This window comes from Rhipicephalus microplus, chromosome 5, assembly GCF_043290135.1.
Source record: "Rhipicephalus microplus isolate Deutch F79 chromosome 5, USDA_Rmic, whole genome shotgun sequence".
Lineage (NCBI taxonomy): Eukaryota > Metazoa > Arthropoda > Arachnida > Ixodida > Ixodidae > Rhipicephalus > Rhipicephalus microplus.
In genome coordinates, this window is record NC_134704.1 from 218,941,968 (window position 1) to 218,966,897 (window position 24,930).

Genomic DNA, 24,930 nt, shown 5'->3' on the forward strand with positions numbered 1-24,930 from the left:
AGGGAAGCTGCACAGATGCTTTGGAGATGCAGGTTTAGGGAACTCTGCAACTGCCTGAAGCTTGTCGGTGTCGGGAGGAATACGCTCTTTACAGACAACATGGCCGAGGATCGTGAGCTGACTTGCACCGAAGCGGCATTTTTTTATGTTGAGCTGAAGGCCGTTGTCAGTTAGGCACTGTAGTACTTCATCTAGCCTGCGGAGATGCGTACGAAAAATCTGGCAAAATTATAACCACGTCATCTAAGTATCACAGGCATGTTTTCCACTTCAGGCCACGCGAAAGATTGTCCATCATCCGCTCGAGTGTTGTGGGTGTGTTGCAAAGACCAAAAGGCATGACGCGGAATTCGTAAAGGCCATCAAGTGTGACAAAGGCCGTTTTAGGCTGATCTTCAGGCGCCATAGGGACTTGCCAGTAGCCGCTTTGTAAGTCAATAGAAGAAAAGAACTCCGCACCTTGGAGGCTGTCAAGGGCATCATCGATTCTCGGTAAGGGGTAAACGTCCTCTCGAGTTATTTTGTTAAGACAATGGTAGTCAACACAGAAGCGAATTGACCCGTCCTCCTTCTTAACTAGAACGACTGGAGATGCCCAGGGGCTATTCGAAGGCTGGATGACGCCACGCTTGAGCATGTCAGTTACTTGGTCACCGCTAACCTGGCGCTTTGTCGCGGACGCGCGATAGGGCCTTTGACGCAGTGGTGCATTGGTGCCCATGTCGATGCGTTGACACAGAGCTGATGTGCGGCCGAGGGGACTATGCTGGCAGTCGAAGGAAGAACGGAACTTGTTCAGGAGTCGAAGAAGCTGAGCAAGTTGCGAAACGGTTAACCTGTCGGCGATGGAGCCACTCAGTATGCCAGGTATAGTAGTCTGCGATGAAGAGGCACAGGTCAATCCAGCGAATTCGTATTCGGCGAAAGAACCAGTCGGCATGTCGATAATTGCAGAAGAGTCGAGCTGTAAACACCGCCGACGCACTCGCCACTAAGTAGCATTACAGGACACGGCAGCAGATTTGAGATGCGCAGTCTGCTGACGCTGTCATGAAGTTCCAAAAAGGCATGAGATAGTGGCGAACACTTGCGACGAACGGAAATGGCAGATGGCGTGAAAAGGGCACTCGACTTGGCTAGCGCGTTGCAAGACACCACGGCAAGGGCGAAAGATTGTGGCTATATGGTAAAGCCTTCAGCAACAAATAGTTTGTCCCCGGTTTCAAGAGCGTCATATTAGGGAGCGTCGCTAAACCTTTCAAATGCCACCTCAGTGCGAGAGCAGTCGATGACGCCCTTATTTGCGGACAGAAAGTCCCAACCCAAGATGAGGTCATGGGAGCAGGAATCCAACACTAGAAATTCGACGACATAGATGAGGCTGTCAATCGCAATGAGAGCAGTACAGGCAGGGGCCGGCGTGAGGTGCTCTGCACTTTGCTATACGAAGCGATATACTTGCTAGTGGCGTCATAACTTTTTGAGCAATCGGCAGAGTGTGGCACTCATCACTGAAACTGCGTCACCAGTGTCAACAAGAGCGAGTGCAGCGATGCTGTCCACGTATACATCCAGAACATTCATCGGTGAAGAGAGAGGCCTTGGTCTTTTTGCGGGTGACGCAGTTCCTGCCTCTGGAACTGCGGCAATTAGTTTTCCCGCTCTAACCGTGAAGGACGACCACGCGTCGGCGATGGCGAGCGACGTCGAGGTGATAGCGAGCAGCGGTTAACAGGAGGGTTGTGTTCGGCGTACAATGAAATCTGGTCGGGGTGTTGAGAGCCTGCGAACGAAGGGCGCGATGGCTGTAAGAGGCAGGTTTGAAGCTCTGGTGGTAGTTCTGGTGATAGGCAGGGACATGCCAACGGCAGTATCGCATGGAGGCGGAAATGTTGTAGGCCCGTGTGCTCAGATTTGGGTGCACGTTAAAGAACCCCAGGTGGTCAAAATTTCCGGAGCCCTCCACTACGGCGTCTCTCATAATCATATCGTGGTTTTGGGACGTTAAACCCCACAAATCAATCAATCAATCAACGGCAGTATCGCCCTATGTGGCCAGGCAGGCCACAGGCAAAGCATATTGGCTGATTGTCGGGTGTACATCATTGTCCACTACTCTGGAGGGACCTTGGCTGAGCGAAACGAGGAATGGGCACGGCTGATAGTAGTGACCTAAACGTCGGAAGAAGTGGCCTTGCAGTAACCTCAGCATAGCTTAGAGGTGCATTCACCTCGGCACAGGCCACAGGGGTTGGCAACGGCGAAGTGTCGCGGGCAGATGGCAGAGCCATGCAAACTTGCTCCTGGATGACCTCACGAATGTTTGCAGGCAGATGTGATGGTGGTTGGCCGGCTGTTGATAGCAGTGATAGCTGACGAGCTACCTCAGCACGAACAAACTCCTTGGTCTACCATAGCAGCGACTGATGATGCTTGTCAGGCTTGAGAGGGTGTCATCCGGGACGTTAGGGCGTCGCGTGAGAAGACGCTGTTATCGTAGCTCGTCGAAACTCTGACACAGCTCGATGAGCTCCAAGACACTGGCAGGGTTTTTCAAGAGGAGCATCTGAAAGGCCTTGTCAGAAATGCCTTTTATATTGTGTCGTACCTTGTCAGTTTCCACCATTGTTGGGTCACCACGCCGGCAGAGGTCGAGGATGTCCTCGATGTAGCTGGTGAATGTCTTACCAGTTTGTTGGGACCGGCTTCCTAGGCGTTGTTCTGCGTGAAGTTTGCGCACCCCAGGGCGTCCAAAAACAGCTGCGATGCAGGTCTTGATTAGTCATGAGGTCTGATTGAAGCTCGTCCAAGTAGGAATGTCCGCCTCGTGGTTTCTGTACCACAGCTTGGCGACACCCGTTAAATAAAACATCACGGTACCGAGTTTCATGGCTTGGTAGCGCTAGCTCGTTCATAGGATTCCAGCCAATCCTCAACGTCTTTCTAGTCTGTGCCACTGAAGATGTCGAATTCTCGCAGGAGCTGGGCACCGGGACAGCCCCTGGCCGGCGAAGCTCAGGGGGGTGTAAAGACAGCGTCGTCAGGCATGACGGACGGTAGCTTTTGACTACACAATTTCAGGGTTGCGGAAAACTGCAGCAGCCTCCACCAAAATGTAATGTAAATGCAAGGCGAAAAGCGGTAGCAGCGTCGGGACAGAAGCAGCAAAAGCTGGCCGAGTATACGGGCGTCGTCGCAGTAGCAACCAGCCAGTCCTAGCTCGCGCCCACGTGTCGTTGTCGCTGCGGTAGTGGTCATTCCTCTTCACTACAAAAGCACTGAAAGCCAGAATTCGCATTTATCGAATGTTCTTTTGCCATATTCGCAGTGATATATTCTAGTTTATTGACATTCATTTTCGGCTTTTAGAATGAAAGCTTTTTCGATTTTTTTTCTCCTTGCACTTTCAGAATCTTCTAAAATGACATTTCGCACACTTTCTCTAGGCTTCTGTAGTGATGAGTGGTACTTTCGATTGCAGGCCTGTGTTTACTCTCAAACCGGAGCGCCAGCTAGCAGCACATTTGGCACAGCAGGCAACGGTGCTTTTGGTGGCATCCCGAGCACCATGAGCGGTGGCGGTGTTGCTGGGGGCAGCATGTCGAATGAGTACCGCAAGAGCAGCCTTGGCCCCACGGCACCCATTCCGACCAGCTACGGGCGGCCGCCGCTTGGCCACCTCGGACGTGGTGCCATCAAGCGTTACTGATTCTTTCCTCCCACTAAGTCAGCACCGGAAAAGCAGGCTCCTTTTCCAATTAGTTGGTTGGTGTTTGTCATTTTGTGTACATATATTTCACTGAATAAAGAAAACACTCATTTGTTTTGTGAACCACTGCATTTTTTTCTCGGCTATAGTTAATACTCTATATACCAAATCGTTGAAATCAGCAATTTACATTGTTACATCAAAGCTAGGCTGAATTGTAATTCACCATTCTGTGCCAAGCAATCGCCAAAGGATTTATTTTACAGGGAGAGTTATCACATCACAATAGAAGTCACAGAGGTAGTTGTTCACCTACACCAGTGTTCATAACCGCTATCAGACGAGATTAGAAAAATAGAAACAAAAAAATTTCTAAAACACCGGCCCCTCTCACAGACTATCATCATCTATAAAGTATAGCCACCCCTAATGTCTGTTAAGGTCACTCAATGTCACTATTTAGGATCCAGCAAAGGAGTCAACTTCGGTGTTATTCGTCGCTGCCACCCACTTATTGCCATTGCTAAGCACCCGATCTGTGCTCTCTGCCATGACTCTGGTGACAGTGATGGTAGCTGATACCCTTAACATATTTGTGGAAGCTGTACTGAAATCAAAACAAGGGCCAATTTACACTCTGTATTTAGATGCTGCCGCTGATAGTGGTGTCTTTAATTGCTACACCATAGGCGTACCTGCTAGGTGGTTGGGCACTGAGAAATGTTGAAGGTCTCGGCACCCCACTTTCGACAGCGCTCGCTGTCGAGCCTCAGTAATTGTTTATTTATAGTGAACTAACTGACAACACTACTAATGAAAGCATATGTTAGTAGTAAATGCAATGTAGATACAAAGAAAAAAAAGTGCACAAAAAGACAACTTGCCGTGGGCAAGGACTGTACGTGCGACCTCCGAATAAAGCATCACATGCTCCACCTAGTAAGCTATCACGGAGGCTATTTTCTCGTCCACTTTATGGGTTATATGTGTATTTTTAAACGTGAAGGTGTCTGTCATTACCAGGTCACTCTCAAGCCTTAGTAATTGTTCAATTATATTGTGAACTAAACGACAGCACTACCAATGGAAGTGTATATAAGTATATATAATATAGCATATATAAAGTATAGTACATAAAAAGTAGTAAATGTATAGAAAGTATATATAATAGTAGTAAATATAATTTAGCTATGAAGAAAAAAAACTGGACAAAAAGTTAACTTGCTGTGGGCAAGGAGCGTACGTTCGATCTCCGACTAACGCATCCCATGCTCCACCAACTAAGTTACCACGACGGCTATTTCCCAGTCCACTTTATGGGTTATATGTGTATTTTTAAACGTGAAAGTGCCTGTCAGCACCAGGTCACTGTCGAGCCTTAGTAATGGTTTACTTATATTGTGAACAGAATGACAACACTACCGATGACAGAATATGTTAGTAAAAATGTAAAGTAAATACAGAGAAAGAAAAGTCGATGAAAATATAACTAGCCGTGGGCAAGGAATGTACGTGCGACCTCCGGATAACTCCTCCCATGGTCCACCAACTTAACTACCGTATAAACCGGACTATAGGTCGAGTGGGAATATAGGTCGACCCCCCAAGTTCAGGTTACCGAAAAAGAAAAAAAAGAAAGACAACCCAAAACTGTTGAACCACATTTATTTGCGAATTGGACGCATTGCACCCCGCTCGTCGGAGCTCCCTTCAACCACCATTGTAACTGCTCCTATTCGTCCGACGAAGCACCACTGTTTTCTGAAGACGAGAGTTTGTCGCTGGCCGCCTCCCACATGGATGGATGGATGGATGGATATGGCTGTACCCTTTAGATCGGGCGGTGGCTAGCGCCACCAAGCCGTAATACTTAATGAACTCAAAACTATATTTATTTATTTTTTCCTTAAAAAGTGAGTTTGAGGATTCGTACTTTGCAGTGAAGAGTTTCATTTTCACTCATGCCTTGACTTTCGCCACCAATCAGATAACCTCCTTCTAGTTAAGTCTACTTGCTTAAAGTCTATTTTGCCCTCCCGGTCCCTAAACCCCAGTGCTTTGAAAAACTCTGCGCCATCATCCTGAACTATAGGGTGAAGCCCTTTACAGAACATTATCAAGTGTTCGGCAGTTTCTTCTTCCTCCTCACACGCACTGCATACTGTGTCTACCCCTTCGTATTTGGCACGATATGTCTTGGTTCGCAGTACTCCCGTCCTTGCCTCAAACAGTAGAGAACTACCCCGAGTATTATCATAAATCTTTTCCTTGGCAATTTCCTGCTTAAAAGTTCGATAGACCTTTAGTGCAGACTTCTTCATCATGCCCATTTTCCACATTTCAGTCTCCGTTTCCTTCACTTTCTTCTTAATCGATAGTTCTTTTTGGTTTGGCCACCTGCTGTTTTCTAAGTATTTACCAGTCAACTTCCTGGTTCGCTTCCTCCATTTTGTATCGACATTCTTCATGTACAAGTAGCTGAAAACCTTCCTAGCCCAACCCTCCTCCTTCATTTCTCTCAATCGCTTCTCAAATTTTATCCTGCTGCTAGCTTCCCGGCCCTCAAATGATGTCCATCCCATATCACCTTGTACTCCCTGATTTGGTGTATTCCTGCGAGCTCCTAAAGCAAGCCTACCTATTCCACGTTGCTTAATTTCTAATCTTGCTTGAACTTCTGATCTCATGCACAAGACCGCATTGCCGAACGTCAGCCCAGGAACCATGACCCCTTTCCATATTCCTCTCACAACATCATACTTATTGTAATTCCACAGTGCCCTATTTTTCATCACTGCTGCATTCCTGTTACCTTTAGTCGTCACGTATATTTCGTGTTCCCTCAGGTACTCGGTCCCATTGCTTATCCATACGCCCAGATATTTGTATTTATCTGTTATCTCTAGCGTGACGTCCTGTATCCTAAGCTCACTACCTTCGTTGTCATTGAAAATCATGACTGTTGATTTTTCCTTACTGAATCTAAAATCTAACCTATCTCCCTCATTACCGCAGATGTCCATCAATCTCTGCAAATCTTCCTTGTTGTTGGCCATTAGCACTATATCATCTGCGTACATTAATGCTGGTAGTGCCTGATCAATAAGTTTTCCTTGTTTGACTAAAGAGAGGTTGAAGCCCAGCCCACTTCCCTCTAATTTTGCCTCTAATCCTTGTAGGTACATCATGAATAATAAGGGTGACAGGGGGCACCCCTGCCTAAGCCCCCGTTTTACCTCTGCAGGCTTGGATACCTGTTTTTCCCACTTTATAACTACCTTGTTACCTTTATAGATACCCTTTAAAAGATTACTACATGTTCCACGCCTAGTGTGTCCAGTATTCCCCACAATTCCTCTTGAACAACGCTATCGTACGCTCCCTTGATATCCAAGAATGCTAGCCACAGGGGCCTGTGTTCCTTTTCTACTATTTCGATGCACTGTGTCAGTGAGAACAGATTGTCTTCCAACCTCCTGTGTTTCCGAAACCCATTCTGCAGTTCCCCCAGCACCCCCTCATCTTCTATCCATGCCTGCAGTCTTTCCTTTATAATCTGCATCGCCAGCCTTTAGACCACTGATGTCACTGTTATAGGACGGTAGTTGTTTATGTCAGCTTTGTCCCCCTTTCCTTTATAGATCATGCTCATTCTGCTAAGTTTCCATCCATCGGGAACTTCACCATCGATTATTATTTTGCTCACTGCCTCTCTCAAAGCCTGCTTAGACTTCGGACCTAATGTCTTTTTCAGCCTAATTGGAATGCCATCTGGGCCTGTTGATGTACTACTAGGAACCCTTTTCTCAGCCCTTTCCCACTCTCGTTGTGAAAATGGAGCCATTGCACCACTTGATTCGTCCTTGTCTATAGTGGTGCATAAAGTACTTCTTTGTTGAAATTTTTCTGTCGCCCTTGCTCTTATATATTCAGAAGCTTCGTCCCCTTCTAGCCTGGCACCTTGGGCTGTAGTTATAAAACTCTGCTGTAGGCTCGTCTCATTTCTTAGGGAGTTTAGATGGTTCCAAAATTTCACAGCTGCCTTTCTATCTTTTTTATGTACTTCTGCCAGCCACTGAGCTCCCTTTCTTCTAATCTTTTCATTGATCAGAAGGGATGCAGCCCTTCTACAGCTTAGAAAGGTTTCCCATTTTCTTTCAACATCATCTGTCGGTTCACCCCGCTGCTTAGCATGTCTGTGTTCCCTAGAGGCTGCCTGACGTTTTGCTATGGCTCTCTTAACTTCCTCATCCCAACAACTTTTGGGTTTGTGTCTTCTTTTCCGGGGTGACTTGTTACGCGTCTTAGCAAGCTCTAGCTCAAAGAGTCTAATTAGATTCATGTATGTCCACACTGTCTTATTATCCTCCGTGATTACTTTCTCAATTTGTTTAGTGGCTATTTAAATTTGCCTTTCTGAATAAAAATTTTCCTGTAGTTGCTCATCTTGTCTCCTTCCCACTTTCACTGCTCTTACAAAACTTAGCTTGATACGTTTGTGATCACTACCCAGACTTCTGGAGCCACCTTCATCTATGTGCATTCCCCTGAGCTTATCATACATCCTATGTGACATCAGTACATAATCTATCGTCGACTGCAGCCTTCCTACCTCCCATGTTATTTGCCCTTCACACTTCTCGGTACTGTTGCAAATGATCAAATCAAGCCTTTCACACATATCCATGATCATTTTGCCTGTCGGGTCGGTATACCCATCTATATCTTCTATGTGTGCATTCATGTCTCCTAGTATAATTATCTCGCACTCTCTTCCTAACTCCTGAATGTCCTTTGATATACACTCTACCATTTCCTGGTTTTCCTCTCTGGCCTTTGCTCTCGTCCACAAGTACACGAAATCAAGGAGTGTCATTTGACCTGCCACTTTCCCTTTTAGCCATAAATGTTCGTTGCACTCCTGCTTGACCCTTTGCCAGTCTGTACTTTTATGAATGAATGCCCCAATACCACCCCCCTTTCTGCTGCCTTCTGTTCTATTACAATATTCCCACGCGTAGTCCAGATTGTTGGGAGGTTGTTCCACGTTCCAACTTACTGCACAGTGCGTCGTCTTCAGTGCCATCCAGCGAGTTGCTGATGCAACATTTCTTGAAAGCATTTTCCACCATGGAATCCGGCAAGAAGCGCCAGGCGGAAAGCACCCAGCCACAAACAGTCGCAAGCAGAGGCCTCTATAGGCGACCCGTCGGTGTCTTGGAGTTGTCGCCGGACATCCACTCTTGGTATTCCAGCCACACTCGTTCTACAGTGAACTAGAAGGTTTTAGTGGCAAGAGCGAAGCGGGCGTCTATAGGAGGCGCTGTGACGAAAAAAGCTGTCCGCCGCGCGTAGCGCTGCAGTCAGATTCGCGAGGCCAGCCAGGCAGGCTCGACCGGCGAGTTGACTGCTGTCAGGGCGCTTTGCTGCTGTTGCTTTCGATTCTTCTTGTATCTTTTTTCTGTGCTGGAAGAAAACGTTCTCGGTACCACCATGAACAAGAAAAAGAAGACGGATACGCACTGTTTCGACCCGAGTTGCACTCAGGCTACCCCGGCCATCGCGTTGAAAACGGGCGGAAGATTTTGCTCTTTTCGGCACCAAAGGACGACGACCGACGAAAGGTTTGGGAGCGGAACCTCAAGAGGAAAGACAAACCTCTAACGGACACATCCGCGGTTTGTGAAAAACACTTTGCAGACCATTTTGTCGTTCGTGATTATGTCCACATCATCGGCGGCAAGGAGGTACGAATCGCTCGAGGAAAGCCTGGTCTTACTGCAAATGCAGTGCCAACGTTTTTACCTGACCTGCCCGCATACCTTTCCACATCTGTGAAAAAACCAAGGCCCGAGCGAAAGCGCTGCTTAGTTTTTACGTCTGGATCGGCGAAGAAAGTTCGTCTCTCTCGTCGCAATGAGCACGAAGCGAGCTTGCTCGGCGAAGAGAATTCCGACCCGAACACGAGCCCTGCCGAAAACATGCAAGCGAACCCGCTCAAATCAGGTGACCTAAGGGACCTTGCCACCTGCTTAAGTGTTTCAAGGCTGTGGACGAAACTGACCACTCCAGACCTTGATCTCCTTGTGTATGCCACTACACGCACAACAAAACAGCCTTTCAGTGTCTCCCACGAGAAAGTGATCTGTTTCAGCTTAGATAGCAACAGTGATGTTGTGGCAAGCTGTTATCTCGGTGCGAGAGAAAAGAAGTACGGCAAAGCCCCGCCGTGGTGGTCTAGTGGCTAAGGTACTCGGCTGCTGACCCGCAGGGCGCGGGTTCGAATCCCGGCTGCGGCGGCTGCATTTCCGATGGAGGCGGAAATGTTGTAGGCCCGTGTGCTCAGATTTGGGTGCACGGTAAAGAACCCCAGGTGGTCTAAATTTCCGGAGCCCTCCACTACGGCGTCTCTCATAATCATATAGTGGTTTTGGGACGTTAAACCCCACATATCAATCAATCAAGAAGTACGGCAAAATCACCTCCCTTCTTGAAGCAACGAACATATTTCAAGAAGTTGACACTGCATTGCTTTGTTCAAGCGCTATGAGCAAAGACGCTTATGACGGCCTTGCTCAGAACCTGACCGAGAAGATGAAGCGCACCCTCACCCCCGCGAGTGACGGCGTGTTCAGCAAGAACTGTCTTGGAATGGTGACAGTCAAAGGTGTGTGTTAATATTTTTAATAAGAAACAATGTACTTTCTGTTCTAGCTAACATAGCCTGCTACTTTTTTTTCATAACCTAAGCATATCCTTTGTATCTAAAGCAACCTGCATTAAAGGGAAATAACATTAGTCAGGACCTGTTAGCTATTACCCACTTTGTAATAGCTCTGGAGTTTATTTTTCCTCCAATTATCTGTTAGCCCTTGTTTCCATGTCTTGCAAATAGTTCGAAGTAAGGAAGTGGCTTATTTTATGTTTTACGTTTTTCAGGAACCATCTTTGTTCATTGTTGCTATTTGCGAAAGTCGCTGCTGGCACGGAAGTCCAAGTTGAAGAAAAAACGTGTCACGCATAACTTGTCTCACAAGCTGCGAATGGCCAATCAGAAGACAAAGCGAATTGCTTCACGCTTGTGTACCCTGGCAGGCCAAGTACGAGCCATGAAAGAAGAAAACTCCAGGCTAAGTGATGAGACTTTCCTTGGCCGAATTAAAGAACTCCCCCCAAAGCAGCAAGAGGCAGCTCTACACATGTTCAAGGCTGCGAAGAGGAAGAGTGTTAGAGGGATGAGGTACTCGAAGGAGTGGATTTTGGAATGCCTCATCATGCGCATGAAAGGGCCAAAGCTTTACGAGGATATGCGGAGGCAGAAAGTTCTTGTTTTGCCGAGCAAGGTTACTCTTCAGAAGTATCTCAGGTCGTACAGGACGGGATTTGGCTTTAATGCCAAAGTGATGAGCATGCTCAAGCAGAAAGCGTCTTCCATGGATGCCTTCAAAAGGCACGGAGGGCTCATCGTTGACGAAATGAAACTGCCCGAGAATCTGTCAGTCTCATTGTCAGGGCACATACAAGGCTTCGTGGACATGGGCCAGTTCACCCCCAGCAGTGACAAGCATAAAGTGGCTGACCATGGGATGGTCATAATGTTTGTGCCGTTCACTGGCGAGTGGACCCAAATACTTGCTTCTTTTGCCACGCAGGGCAACATGAAAGGAAATTTGCTCTCGAAAGTGATGCTGGAGGCAGTGATTCTAGCGGAAAAGGCTGGGCTATTTGTTGATTTCATAACATACGACGGTGCGACCTGGAATCGAAACATGTGGTCCACGATGGGCATTTACGCGACTGCATCTAGCACAAAATGCAAAGTGCAACATCCAGTAGACAACAAGCGGTCACTTCATTTCATTTCTGACTTCCCACATCTTGTCAAATGCATCAGGAATGGGCTACTCCAGCAGACTTCACCACTCCAACAGGACCAGCAAGTACAAAAATTTATGCCTTTATCAATATGAGAATGTTTTTATCCCCAGGAAACACAAAAACACAGCACTGCAGTGTCTTATGAAGCATTTTGTTTTTCCATGCAGGTATCGCTTCGTCCTGTAAAAGAGGCTTTGACACTTCATGGCTCGAACGTGACTCTTCAAGCCATGCCCGGTATCACAACCCACCACACTCAGCCCAACAACTTTGAGAAAATGAGGGTTACCTACGCCTTCCAACTCTTCAGTGACACGGTTCTAAATGGCCTTCGTCTCTACAAAAATGATGTTGAGGCCAAATGCGGGAGCATCCAGCCTGTCTTGACCTTTTTCGGGTAAGTTTATTGCCTCAAGCCCCGCAGGGGCGCCTGCGCAAGTAGGCGTTTGGTGTGTAGCGACACCACGGACCCGAGATAACGGGGGAGTTTCGGCTCCCTCCCACGCCTAGCCGTGCGTGGCTTTGCCGTGTCCGGGGAAAAGGGGATCCTGGGGGTTGAGCCAAAGCTGGGTGATTGGACCTTGAAGGCCCCCCGGCAGAGGCAACACACCTCTTTGGCCCCGGCTTCACGTAGACGGCACCCCTGGGCTGACCCACCCAGGGGAAATCGGCAGTCGCCTTTTCCTATCTTTCTCTTCCTACATCTTAGTCTTTTCTCGTCTTTAAATCTGTCCTGTCTTCTTCTCTCTTCCATTTACTTCCGATTTTTCATGGCGGCAAGGGTTAACCTTGTGTAATTACTCAACCTTGAGTAGTTATATTTGGTTATAGTGGCAATGTACGGCTGGCGTCTGCAGCCTTATGCTATTAAGTGCTTCAGCGTCGCCTGGTTGGACTCCATGGTGGGTGGTCGCCATTGCTGCCGAACAAAAAGTACACTACTATGGGAACACCTGCATTTCCCCGTCTCCTAGATCGTCTCCCGCCTAAGAGGGGACGCACCGATGACATATCAATTTTCTGCCAACCCAGACAATGCTTTCCCAAATTCCATGTTGTGCACAGTGAAAACCCAACAAAACAAGCCAGAGCAATATCTCCATTTCTTGTTGCTAAATCCCTGACAGAGGTCTTGGGCCCAGGATACAAGGTTACAAAGATGGCTAGCGGAGACCTTCTCCTTGAGCTGCCTGAGAAACACCACTATGAAAAACTTGGTAGTCTCGCAGCATTTGGTAATATCCCAGTATCTATTTCACCTCATAGATCAATGAACACTTCACGCGGAGTTGTTTCAGAAGCAGACCTTCTTGAAATGTCTGAACAGGAACTGCTTGAAGGGTGGAAAGAGCAAAATGTCACAGATGTGAAACGAATCGTCATCAGACGAGACAACAAAGAAATAGCTACCAAACATTTAATACTCACCTTCGCATCTAGCTCATTGCCTTCATCTATAGACACAGGATACATCAAACTCTCTGTCCGTCCCTACATTCCCAATCCAAGACGGTGTTATAAATGTAAACGATTTGGTCATGGCTCGCAGAACTGCCGGGGTCAGGAAACTTGTGCAAGATGTGGTAGCCACGGCCACCCATCTGATAACTGTGTTACTACGCCTCACTGCGTGAATTGTGACGGGGAACACGCCGCGTATTCGCGTTCGTGTCCTAACTGGAAGAAAGAAAAAGAAATAATCACTCTTAAAGTCAAAGAAAACATCACATTTAAAGAAGCAAGACGAAGAGTGTCGCCATTTTACGGCGCAACATATGCTGATGCGGCGCGTCAGGGGGCAACGCCGCACCAGCCCTCGCCCCCCCTTCGGCCTGTGCAAAGCGAGCCGTCGGCTGTGGCACCTGCCCCCAAGGCGGCTGTAGCCCAGGCTACACCGCCTACTCCCAAACAGAGACCGGAGACTCCAGAGTCTTCGGGTCTCAAGGCCTCCCATCACCAGGCGAGGCCCAAAATCCAAACTAACAGCCAGCACGTGCGGGCATCCAGTGCCTCCGAGGAGGCAATGGATACGTCGGCACCCTTGGTGCCGAAAGAGCGGCGTGGCTCCTTGGAGCGCGCCAAGAAAACAAAAAAGCAAATAACAGGGCCTGGTGACGGCCCTGTTAAGTGAACTCAAACTCCACGTCTAAACAGCCACTCGCTTTTCGTACACACAGCATTATTTTACATTCACCATGAACACTCAAATTATACAATGGAACGTCAGGGGCCTTCTCAGAAACCTTGACGACATCCAAGAACTCCTACACGAACACTCACCAAAAGTGCTGTGTGTACAAGAAACACTCCTTAATTCAAAACACACAAATTTTCTTCTCAAATGCGTTATTTTTCGAAAGAACCGTGATGATGCCATGACATCATCCGGAGGTGTTGCCATCATAGTGAATCAAGGAATTGCATGCACACACTTACAACTCCAAACATCCCTTGAGGCAGTGGCTGTTCGAGCGGTTCTTTTTGATAAACTAATCACAATCTGCAGTATTTACATTCCTCCTAGCTATCAGCTCCAAAAACGCGATTTACACTCTCTAATTCATGAACTTCCGGAGCCTTATGTTCTCCTTGGAGACTTTAATGGGCATAGCAGGTTATGGGGTGACTCTCGGTATGACGCGCGAGGTCGACTGATCGAACAGTTTCTTATCTCGTCGAGCGCGTGTCTCCTAAATCAAAAAGAACCAACCTATTATAACCTCGCTAATAACACCTACTCCTCCATAGACCTGAGCATAGTATCTCCATCTCTTGTGCCTCTACTCCAGTGGAAAGTCGTCAGTAATCTGTACGGAAGTGACCACTTCCCCATAGTTTTGAGCACAACGACAGTAACTGAGTGTCCACCACGTGTTCCCAAGTGGCTTATAAACAGAGCCGACTGGGAACAGTTTCATACTATCGCTTGTCTAGGTTGGAATGACATCTGTACTTTGAACATTGATGTTGCTGTGAACTACTTCACAACGTTTTTGATTGGTGCTGCAACAAAATGCATCCCACAAACAAATGGACACCCTGGAAAACGCTGTGTGCCATGGTGGAATTCTGAATGCCGAAACGCGCGCAAACAGCAAAACAGAGCTTGGAGGCTGCTTCGGAACTCACCGACAGCCGAAAATCTTGAAACCTTCAAGAAAATAAAGTCTCAAGGCAGGAGAACGCGTCGGCAGGCCAGAAGAGAAAGCTGGCAGAAGTTTTTATCAGGGGTTAATTCATACACACAGGAGGCTAAAGTCTGGAACATGGTCGGTAGGATAGCAGGAAAACAAGTATACACACTTCCACTCGTAAACACTCGGGGTGATACCTTGGAAGATCAGGCAAACTTCCTCGGTGCACACTTCGAACAGGTATCCAGCTCGTCCCACTATACTGACACTTTCCAAAAATACAGAACAAGAATAGAAAAGCAGAAACTCGAACACAAATCCACTAGATACGAGGCATATAACCAAGCTTTCAATCTGGCTGAGCTCCAAACATCTCTAAACTCCTGCAGTACTTCTGTCCCAGGTTCTGACCGTGTGATGTATGAAATGTTAAAAAACCTACCAAACGAAACCCGAAAAACCTTACTTTGTTTGTACAATGCTATTTGGTCTTCTGGCACTATTCCTACCTCCTGGAAAGAAGCTATTGTTATTCCCATTTTGAAAGAGGGCAAGGACCCTTCTTTACCCTCGAGTTATAGGCCTATAGCACTTACAAGCTGCTTGTGCAAAGTCTTCGAAAAAATGATAAACTGCCGACTTGTACATTTTCTTGAAACAAATAATTTGCTCGACCCATTTCAGTGCGGGTTTCGAGAAAGTAGATCCACCACAGACCACCTTATTCGTATCGAGGCACAGATCAGAGACGCGTTCGTCCATAAACAATATTTTCTCTCTGTGTTCCTCGATATCGAAAAGGCTTATGATACTACATGGCGTTACGGAATTCTAAGAGACCTGTCCCACCTTGGTGTGCGCGGAAGAATGTTTCATATAACCGAAAGTTACCTGTCAAACCGGACATTCCGTGTCCGTCTGGGCAGTGCGCTCTCCAAAACATTTGTCCAGGAAACAGGCGTGCCACAAGGTGGTGTGCTTAGTTGCACACTTTTCATTATTAAAATGAATTCTTTGCACTTGTCCATTCCCCGCAATATGTTCTATTGTACATATGTTGACGACGTTCAGCTTGGCTTCAAGTCATGCAACTTGGCCATGTGTGAGCGGCAGGTTCAGCTGGGCTTAAACAAGGTCTCCAAATGGGCAGATGAAAACGGATTTCGACTTAACCCACAAAAAAGCACGTGTGTCTTGTTCTCTCGAAAGAGAGGCATGCACTCTGAACCTGACATTCGACTGAACGGCCAACGTCTGTCCGTCAAAGCCGAACATAAATTCTTAGGCTTAATCTTGGACAACAAGCTGACCTTCGTTCCGCACATCAAGAATTTAAAAATAAAATGTTTAAAAGCCATGAATGTTATAAAAGTGCTGTCACGTACTACTTGGGGTAGTGATAGGCAGTGCCTCATAAATCTGTATCGAAGCCTCATTCGCACCCGCTTAAATTATGGGGCCGTTGTTTATCAGTCTGCAACTCAAAGTGCTTTAAAGATGCTGGACCCTGTGCACCATTTGGGCATCCGCCTTTCTACGCGTGCTTTTCGCACCAGCCCCGTAGAAAGCCTTTATGTTGAGTCAAATGAGTGGTCGCTTCATCTGCAGAGAACTTATATGTCTTTTGTTTATTTCCTTAAGGTGAAAGCAGATAAAAAGCACCCCTCATACTCTACTATTAATGATTTGTCGAGCTCCTTTCTGTTTCAAAACAGGCCTTCGATGAGGCAGCCCTTCTCAGTTCGCCTGAAAAGTCTAGCCGAGGAAACTGGAGTCTCACTAGAACACAGTTTAATGGCTCCTGTAGCATATCCGCCACTGTGGCAATGGCAGACTATAGACTGCGATGTGTCCTTTCTAGAAGTTACAAAACATGCACCTATTGCCCATATCCGAACATACTTCCTGGAACTTCAACACAAATATACACGTCCTGAGTTCTTTACAGATGCTTCCAAGTCCAACTCCTCTGTGTCCTACGCTGCTGTCGGCCCATCCTTTTCGGATGCTGGCCCTCTACATCCAAGCACAAGTATCTTCACAGCAGAAGCTTACGCGATACTTGTGGCAGCTAAACACATCAAACAACTACAAATACAAAAAGCAGTAATTTATACAGACTCCCTCAGTGTGGTAACGGCTCTGCACAGTGCTAAAAAACAAAAAAACCCGGTCCTTGTCTCACTTTACTCCATTTTGTGCACACTCTACTCACTAAAACAACATGTTGTAGTGTGCTGGGTGCCAGGGCACCGTGAGGTCCAAGGCAATGTGAGGGCGGATCAGCTTGCTGCATCCGTCCACAAAAGCACTGGCCCTACACCCATATTAATCCCGGCCCTTGATCTTAAGCCGTCTCTCAAACGAAACATCAGGAACTACTGGCAGAGCAAGTGGGATACACACACACAAAACAAACTACACATTATTAAGCCACACCTTGGTCATTGGCTGCCCGTATCGAAATCGCGTCATACAGAGGTAATACTAACGAGACTCAGGATAGGACACACATACATGACACACACACACCTTTTGTCTGGTGGCGATCCACCATTGTGTGACAGATGTGGTGAACCATTGACAGTCCTTCACATTTTAATTGAGTGCAAACAATTGGACACTGTAAGAGAACAACACTTTCCATTACCCTACCGACAACATATACCTTTACACCCTGCAATGTTCGTCGGTAGGGAACCGCTTTTTAGTCACAAATCATTGTTAGCGTTTTTTAAAGAAATTCATAGTTTTCACATCATATACCCGGGCATCCCGTAGCATGACCTCCCCAGAGAGGTTTTTGCTGCGGTGGTTACACAAGAAAGCACTTGCCTCACGGCCCTTGGACGCAAGGGTATGAACGAGGGAGGCACTTGTGCGAATGCCATACATATCCACCATCGTCTTTTATTATCACCAACTTTTGTCATCTATTCACACCGCACACACCTTTCACGACATGGTCATGATTTTATTACTTGTATGTTTTTACCCGCCTTACCGCGAGGAATTTTATGGCCCCTATACAGCCGCTTATCACAATCATTGTCCATTTTTTTTAGCAAGATGAACTGGCGCTCTTTGGCCGTGAAACGGCCCTTGCGCCATAAAACATCAAACATCATCATCATTATTGCCTCAAGTACTGCTCCACATGTATACAAGCTGTTAGGAGCATACTTATATTTCACTTTTTTGTTTTTATTTACCTTTCGCTGCAAACGAACCTTCCAACCTCTTGGCTAACTGTTTTAAAATCTTATTGTGTGCTCTATGCATTTCAGCATGATGAGAGACCTTATCGAGATAATGTCATCTCGATTCCCCGCCAAGGCTCTTCGTCCGGACTCAGCTGCCGTGGATAAGCTGCTGTCATTTCTAGCCTACCTTGTTGAATGGGAGGTTTATGTAGCAGAAAACTTGCGTCAAGCGAAAAACGAAGGCCGAGCCAAAAAGCGGGGCCGCTTTTTGTCCGAGTCTACCGCAGTTGGATTGAGGGTCACCATTGCAAGTGTCCTGTCGCTGCTGGACTACCTGAGCCAACAACTCGCGTACAAGTTCATCATGACATCAAGGCTGAGCCAGGACCCAGCTGAGAACTTTTTTGGCATTGCACGGCAGTCGTCAGGCTGTAATACTCACCCCACACACCAGCAGTTTTTGATTACAGTTTCTTGCATGAGTTTTTACAGCCTTGCCAAATCTGTGTCACACGGGAATGCAGAGCCAGGCATTTTGACTGCACTGCTTGGGGCTGATGCTGCCGGTGGGGATGACCGTACCAAACAGTTTCTGCTGGACCAGCTGATTGCTGATGGGGATCTTTGCAGTGCTGAACTGGCATTGAACAGCATTGAGAAAGCTGCACCAGATCATGTTGCTTGTGTGTCTGCCAAAAGTGATGAGCAGCTAATTTTGTACGTTGCTGGATATGTAGCACGGAAGTTCTTGGCCAAAACCAGCTGTGATGCTTGTAAAAACGTTCTGCTTGCAGACAAAAACGACATCGAAAACCTTCAAGCTGCTCAGCTAACACAGCTAAAGGATAATGGCGGCCTGCTCTACCCGTCGGGTTTCCTATTTAGGTTCCTAAAAAACCTGGAGAACCTTTTCACGGGTTGCTTCAGTGCACAAGAGCTTCATCACGAAAGCATCATGGATGTAATTTGGCTAATCAAATCCCGACCACAGCACCGTGTTGGATGTACTGACCACGCTGAAATGCTTACTGCTAAGATGGTGGAATTTTTCATTACCACTCGGCGGCACTTTTTCGTAAAATCACTCAACCGAGCCAGGATGCAGAAGCGGGAAACGGCAAAATACCTGAAACTTAGCCGCTGTACATAGACTGCTCTTGCCCCCATTTCAGCATTCATATGTCTGCAGGGGAACCGTGTTTGTTTATCCATTTTCTCTGTGCCATTCTTGTATTTTTATGCGTACTGTTGTCATAACTTACTGTGCAATAATTCTGTGCTTTTGCAGAATTCATTTGGAGTCTGTCTGTTATGAACGCCTAGTTCTTTGCAATTTAACAGTTTTATTTGTCATCAAGACCCTCTTAATGTATTTTTGGTATTTTTACTTCACTACGTGTAAGGTAGAGTGCTTGTTTGATGTATTGAACTTCTGACAATTGTTTTTTTTTTGTTATCTAGTGAGCTATTTCTGTTCAACATTTTATTTTTTCATAGTCGCATCGTTTTTTGTCATTGTATAAATTTTTAATGTATAGCTTTATGTTAAAATGTTTTTAATGTGAAAGCCTTAGATCTCTGTTTCATGGAATACATGAGGTACTCAACATCATTGTAAGGTCCACAAAATTGTACAGAACATTGGAGTGCTAGCCGGGAAGGAAGCACTGCAGCAGAAGGGTTGGAGGAGGGCTAGAAAGTTAAATAGCAGTGCGAGAGGGGAGGTCGCTGCCATGTGCAATATGAGCTGCCTTTAGAGCTGAAGGTTTTGACGGGTGTGAACAGGAGGCTTCTGGTGTTGGTGAGCCAGGATAACAAGCTTTGGAGGATGCTGTCTATTGTGCTATTCAATTGGTGATGGGAACTTTCGCAAAGTTCAACAGAAAGTTCAAGAACACATTAACAGAACTTTCAACTAAACTTTCACCGTCACATTTTGGGAAAGTTCTATATGCACCCCCGTAATTGTTAAAACGTTCCTAGTATGCTTACTGTACTGTGATAAGTGAAAAGTAGACTGCCTGTTTCATTTATTGCAGTCGTAATGGCAATTCGTGCAACCTGGCAAGCTGTTTTAATTTTGCACCTGATTTGTTCATAGCCGCACTATTGTCTTTGAGATTTCCTTTGAAATATTTTAAGTATATGTGTATATTCCTGTCTTTTTTTTTATTGTGTGAAAAGTAGACTGCCTGTGTCTTGCATTGTACTGTGCTTGTGATCAGTTTTTGCCTTCTAGCTGGTTATTTTTGTTTGACATCTCACTTGATTAGTTCATTTGGCATGTAGTTACAAGCTAAATAAATGTTGTATCAAGTGTTGCCGAAATATTTCTTTCATTTGCCATTTTGTCACACAGCCTCTTCTTTATAATAACTATTCTCCTGGCTAAAATACTGTGGGACTCCAAGTGCTGAAAGCGGTGCTGACAGGGCTATCTTTTTGGTCTACAAACTAGTGTAGTCGTGCAAAACTTGTCCGCATGTGAACCAACAGCAAGAAGTCCTGCTCTACTGAAAAACGAGTACCGCTTACGGCACACATTTGAAATGGAATGCAGTCCATAATACACCAGAAGGCCGATAATCGAGACAAACATTGTGGTTCGAGCCGCTAAATTGCTACTCTGGTCAAGGGCGTCACCAGTCGTGGCTCGTGGCACGTTAATGACGAAGAATTCATATCAGATATCTGTGATTTGAAGCTGAGGTGCTCTGAAAAAACACGAGGCTTATTACAAAAAAAAAAGCCCGTCAGACGCTACGCTGCGAAGTCGACGGGAGCTGCACATGATGCTGCTCTTCACAGTGAAGCACAGGCTCGCAAAGCGTTCAGTACATAATCTCAGCACGCAAAACCATTTGCCAGGTTAGTCGATTGTAGCTGCCCATTTTTTTAAAGTGCGATGCAACGGAGAAAGAAAGGGAAGAAGCTTGCGCAGCTGTTCGAAAGATGCCCAAATCCCCGCAGCAGCACCTCGCGATTACTACGCCAGCGCCGCCCGCGGCCGGCAGCTTCCCGAGACTCACGAGCAGGGGGGCGCTTTTGCCACTACAAACCTTCTAGTTCACTGTACTCGTTCCTTGAACGGCTTGTTGAGCACAACGTCTAGCGGCTGGAGGGTGGACGTCATACCACCTGGTATCACGGCGAGGTCCGTTTTCATGTCGCCGAGTGCGCGTTTCACTGCGTCGGTTAAGTGGCCACGAAATGCATCCAACACGAGCATGCTGCGAAGACGCAGCAGTGCACCTGGCCGACGGTTCCACACCACTCGTATTCATTCGAGCATGATGGCCTCGTCCATGTATCCCTTTTTCTTGACACGAATGACAACACCGGGGGGGGGGGGGGGGAATACTTTCTTTGGCATTGTCTTGCGTTTGAAAATGACTAAGGGCGGAAGCTTTCTACCATCTGCCGTGCATGACAGTGAAGCGCGAGTGCTCGTTGCCAGTGGACATTAGCTTCACATCCTTGGCGCCGCGCTGCGTGATCGTGGTCGAAGAAGGCATGTCAAACCACACGGGGGTCTGATCGGCGTTCCCAATCTGCCCCATCATGTATTCGTTCTGCTCCCGAAGCCGGTTCACGAAGCGCTGAAAGTTTATGAGCTTGTCCTCGAACTCCTCCGGCAACTTTTGACAGATGTATGTGCGTCGCTGGAGAGAAAATCCTTTGCGTCGCATAAATTGACGCGCCCAAGAGTTCGGTGCATGAAACTTTTCTGTCGTGAGCCCAGTTTCTCGAGCGAGTTCCACGGCTTTCTTGCGAATGAAATCGACGGTCACTGGCAGCGAGCGCACGCGAACTTACTGCACAAAGTCCGCTAGCTTATCCTGCAGCTGCGATTGAACGGCACTTCATCCACGAAACGACATTTTTCGAGGATTGCATATCTGCAGTTTTTCTTTCTCGCTTTTTTTCCGATACACTAAAGCGGCGCTGAGCAGCCATATTCCCGTTCGCTTCTGCGAACTCATCTAGTTTAAACGGAGCTGAGTACTGCCTCCTCACACCGCTAGACATATTCAGTGAACGGAAAAGAAAGGCCACTAAAAATGCAGCGCAATGTCAAGCAGAGCGAAAACTCAGAACAGATCGAAAGCAAATCACGAATACAAAGTAAACAGTCGGAGAAAAAAAAAACTGTGATTGGATGTGGATATGCCCCGTCTGGCTTCACAAGCACATACGAGCCACATGTTGTCAGACAGCGTCGCACTTTCTTCTAGACACTGCTATATGAGACGAGGGGCGACTTCAGCTGACTATTTCATTGAAAATATCTCTACTTATATTCCGGTTTATACGGTACCACGGAGCCTATTTCCCTGTCGACGTTGTGGGTTATATGTCTACTTTTATACGTGAAAGTGTCTGTCAGCACTGGGTCACTGTAGAGCCTCAGGAATTGTTTAATTATATTGTGAACTAACAGAAAACTCTAATAAATGAAAGCATATGTTAATATGAAATGTAATGTAGATATGCAGAAAGAAAGGTGGACAAGAAGATAACTTGCCGTGGGCAAGGATGATTTGTGCGACCTCCGGATGACGCATCTCGAGCTACACCAACTAAGCCACCGCAGTGGCTAATTGCCAGTTCACGTTGTGTTATATGTGTATTTTTAAACGTGAAAGTGTCTGTCAGCACTTGGTCACTGTTCAGCCCCAGTAATCCTTTATTTATATTGTGAACTAACTGACAACACTACCAATGAAAGTATATGTTAGTAGTAAATGTAATTTAAATATGGAGAAAGAAAAATGGACGAAAAGCAAACTTGCCATGGGCAACATCGTACGTGCGAGCTCCGTGTAACGCGTCTCAAACTTCACCAACTAAGCTACCACAGTGGCTATTTCTCCGTCCACGTTATGGAATATATGTGTATTTTTAAATGTGAAAGTGTCTGTCAGCACAGGGTCACTGTCAAACCTCAGTAATCGTTTATTTTTGTTGTTACCTAACTGACAACACTAGCAATGAAAGTATATGTTAGCACTCAATGTATTGTAGACATAGAAAATAATGGCAGCATATCCACGGAGTGAATGATGGAGAGTGGGGCGAAGCATTCGTCCGTCTGTGTGAGACCGTCCATGCGTCTGTTCGTGCGCCCGTCCCTGCGTTCGTTCATGCATCTGCCTCTGCGTCCTTTCATGCGTCCATCCATGCATCTGTCTGTGTGTCCATTCGTCCATCTATTCAACACTCCATGTCTCACCATCTCGCATCTCTTTATCATATATTCCCCATATAGAAGCACGCCATTTAGTGGACATTCCAAGGACTAAACGAGAGGTGGCACACGCACACATTCTTACGGCTTGCACTTCGGGTCTACTTTCCACCTTCAACCACCTTGAGTTCATGGTATATACTAGTTCACTGTATTCATGGCACTGCGGCCCAATGCTCGCTAAACCTTTCTAAAACCAAGGAGGTTACGCCCAGGGAGTATAACGTAGCAACCTTTTCCTGTCAGATAGTGCTCAATGTACATGCCAGTGGCTGCTAATGTGAAATGAGAGACAGGAGGATTCAGCTTTTAATTTCTTACGGCTTGCGCTTCGTATCTGCTTCCCCCCTTTAACCACCTCGAATTCATTCATGGTATATACTAGTTCATTGTATTCATGGCCCTGCGGCTCAACGCTCGATAAACCTTTCTAAAACCAAGGAGGTTACACCCAGCAAGTATGATGTAGCAACCCTTTCTTGTCCGATAGTGCTCAATGTACATGCCAATGGCTGCTAATGGGGATCGCAGCGTGCGCGTTGACTAAAAGCCGAATGCTCCTGTCTCTCATTCCCCCTTAGCAGCCATTAACATGTGCATTGAGCACTATCTTTAATTGTTCAACAACGCACAGAAGAAATCTCTCTCCGGAACCACCTTGGAGGTCAAAATCGTAAGGACCGCTATTTCGGGTATGTGGTGGTTACATACGAGGGACGCACAAGCCACGCCATAAGGAGCTTCGCCCTTAAAAGAAAAGTGGACTAAAAGATGATTTTCCGTGGGCAAGGACTGTACATGCGACCTCTGGATAACACATTTCATGGTCCATCAACTCAGCTACCACAGTGGCTATTTCCCCGTCTACGTTTTGGGTTATATGTGTATTTTTAAACGTGTGTCTGTCAGCACTGGGTCACTGTCGAGCAACATTAGTCGTTTATTTATGAGAACACTACCAATGAAAGAACATGTTAGTCAGTGTAATGTAGATATGGGTAAATAAAAGTGGACGAAAAGATAACTTGCTGGAGGCAAGGACCATACGTGCGACCTCCAAGTAACGATAAGCATGCTCCACAAACTGAGCTATTAGGGGGGCTATTTTCCCGTCCACTATATGGGTTATATGTGTATATTTAAACGTGAAGTTGTCTGTCAGCACCAGGTCACTGTCGAGCCTCACTAATCGTTCAATTACATTGTGAAATAACTGGAAACCCTAAGAATATGTTAGTACTCGTAATGTAGATATGAAGAAAGAAAAGTGGACTGAAAGATAACTTGGCGTGTTCAAAGAGCGTAGGTGCGACTTCTTAATTACTCATCCCATGTTCTTCCAAATACCGTATTTACTCGCATAATCGGCGCACTCGCATAATAGGCGCACCCCTAGTTTGGTCGCGGAAAATTCGATTTTTTTTTAATTCCGTGCATAATAGGCACACCACAAACTTGGCCGTCATCAGAAACGATTCTACCCCCCCCAGCTGGTACAGTTGGAACGCGGTCCATGTACCCTGAAGAAAAAAAGAAGGAAATCGATGAGCAAATAAAAAAAATTCGAAGTGCAACGACCTAACCAACGTGTTTGGCGAAATAAAACGAAAAAAAAAAAGCGTCCATGAGCGAAAAAAAAATAACGGCTGTTCCATACAATTACTGATACCCCCCAAATCGCCGCGCTTTTTGGAGGTCACGTGTACAACGCCGGGGGGCTCGATCGCCATCACCACCATCAGAGAAAAAGAAAGAAAC

At 46.4% G+C, this 24,930-nt stretch overlaps 1 protein-coding gene across 8 annotated transcripts in view; it reads left to right on the forward strand.

Annotated features, from left to right (window-relative positions):
- The window catches only part of LOC119173519 (uncharacterized), a 264,826-nt gene extending 252,823 nt beyond the window's left edge, over positions 1–12,003 (forward strand). For 6 of the 8 annotated variants that reach the window (XM_075896500.1, XM_075896503.1, XM_075896507.1 and 3 more), the window contains one exon: positions 11,755–12,003. In XM_075896500.1, the coding sequence (XP_075752615.1) occupies positions 11,755–11,988 (234 nt within the window). In that variant the 3' untranslated portion in view covers positions 11,989–12,003. Of the gene's footprint in view, positions 1–3,481; positions 3,833–11,754 lie in introns of those variants that run through there. The other 2 variants (XM_075896502.1, XM_037424318.2) reach the window with 2 other exon arrangements.
- Positions 12,004–24,930: the final 12,927 nt, after the last annotated feature.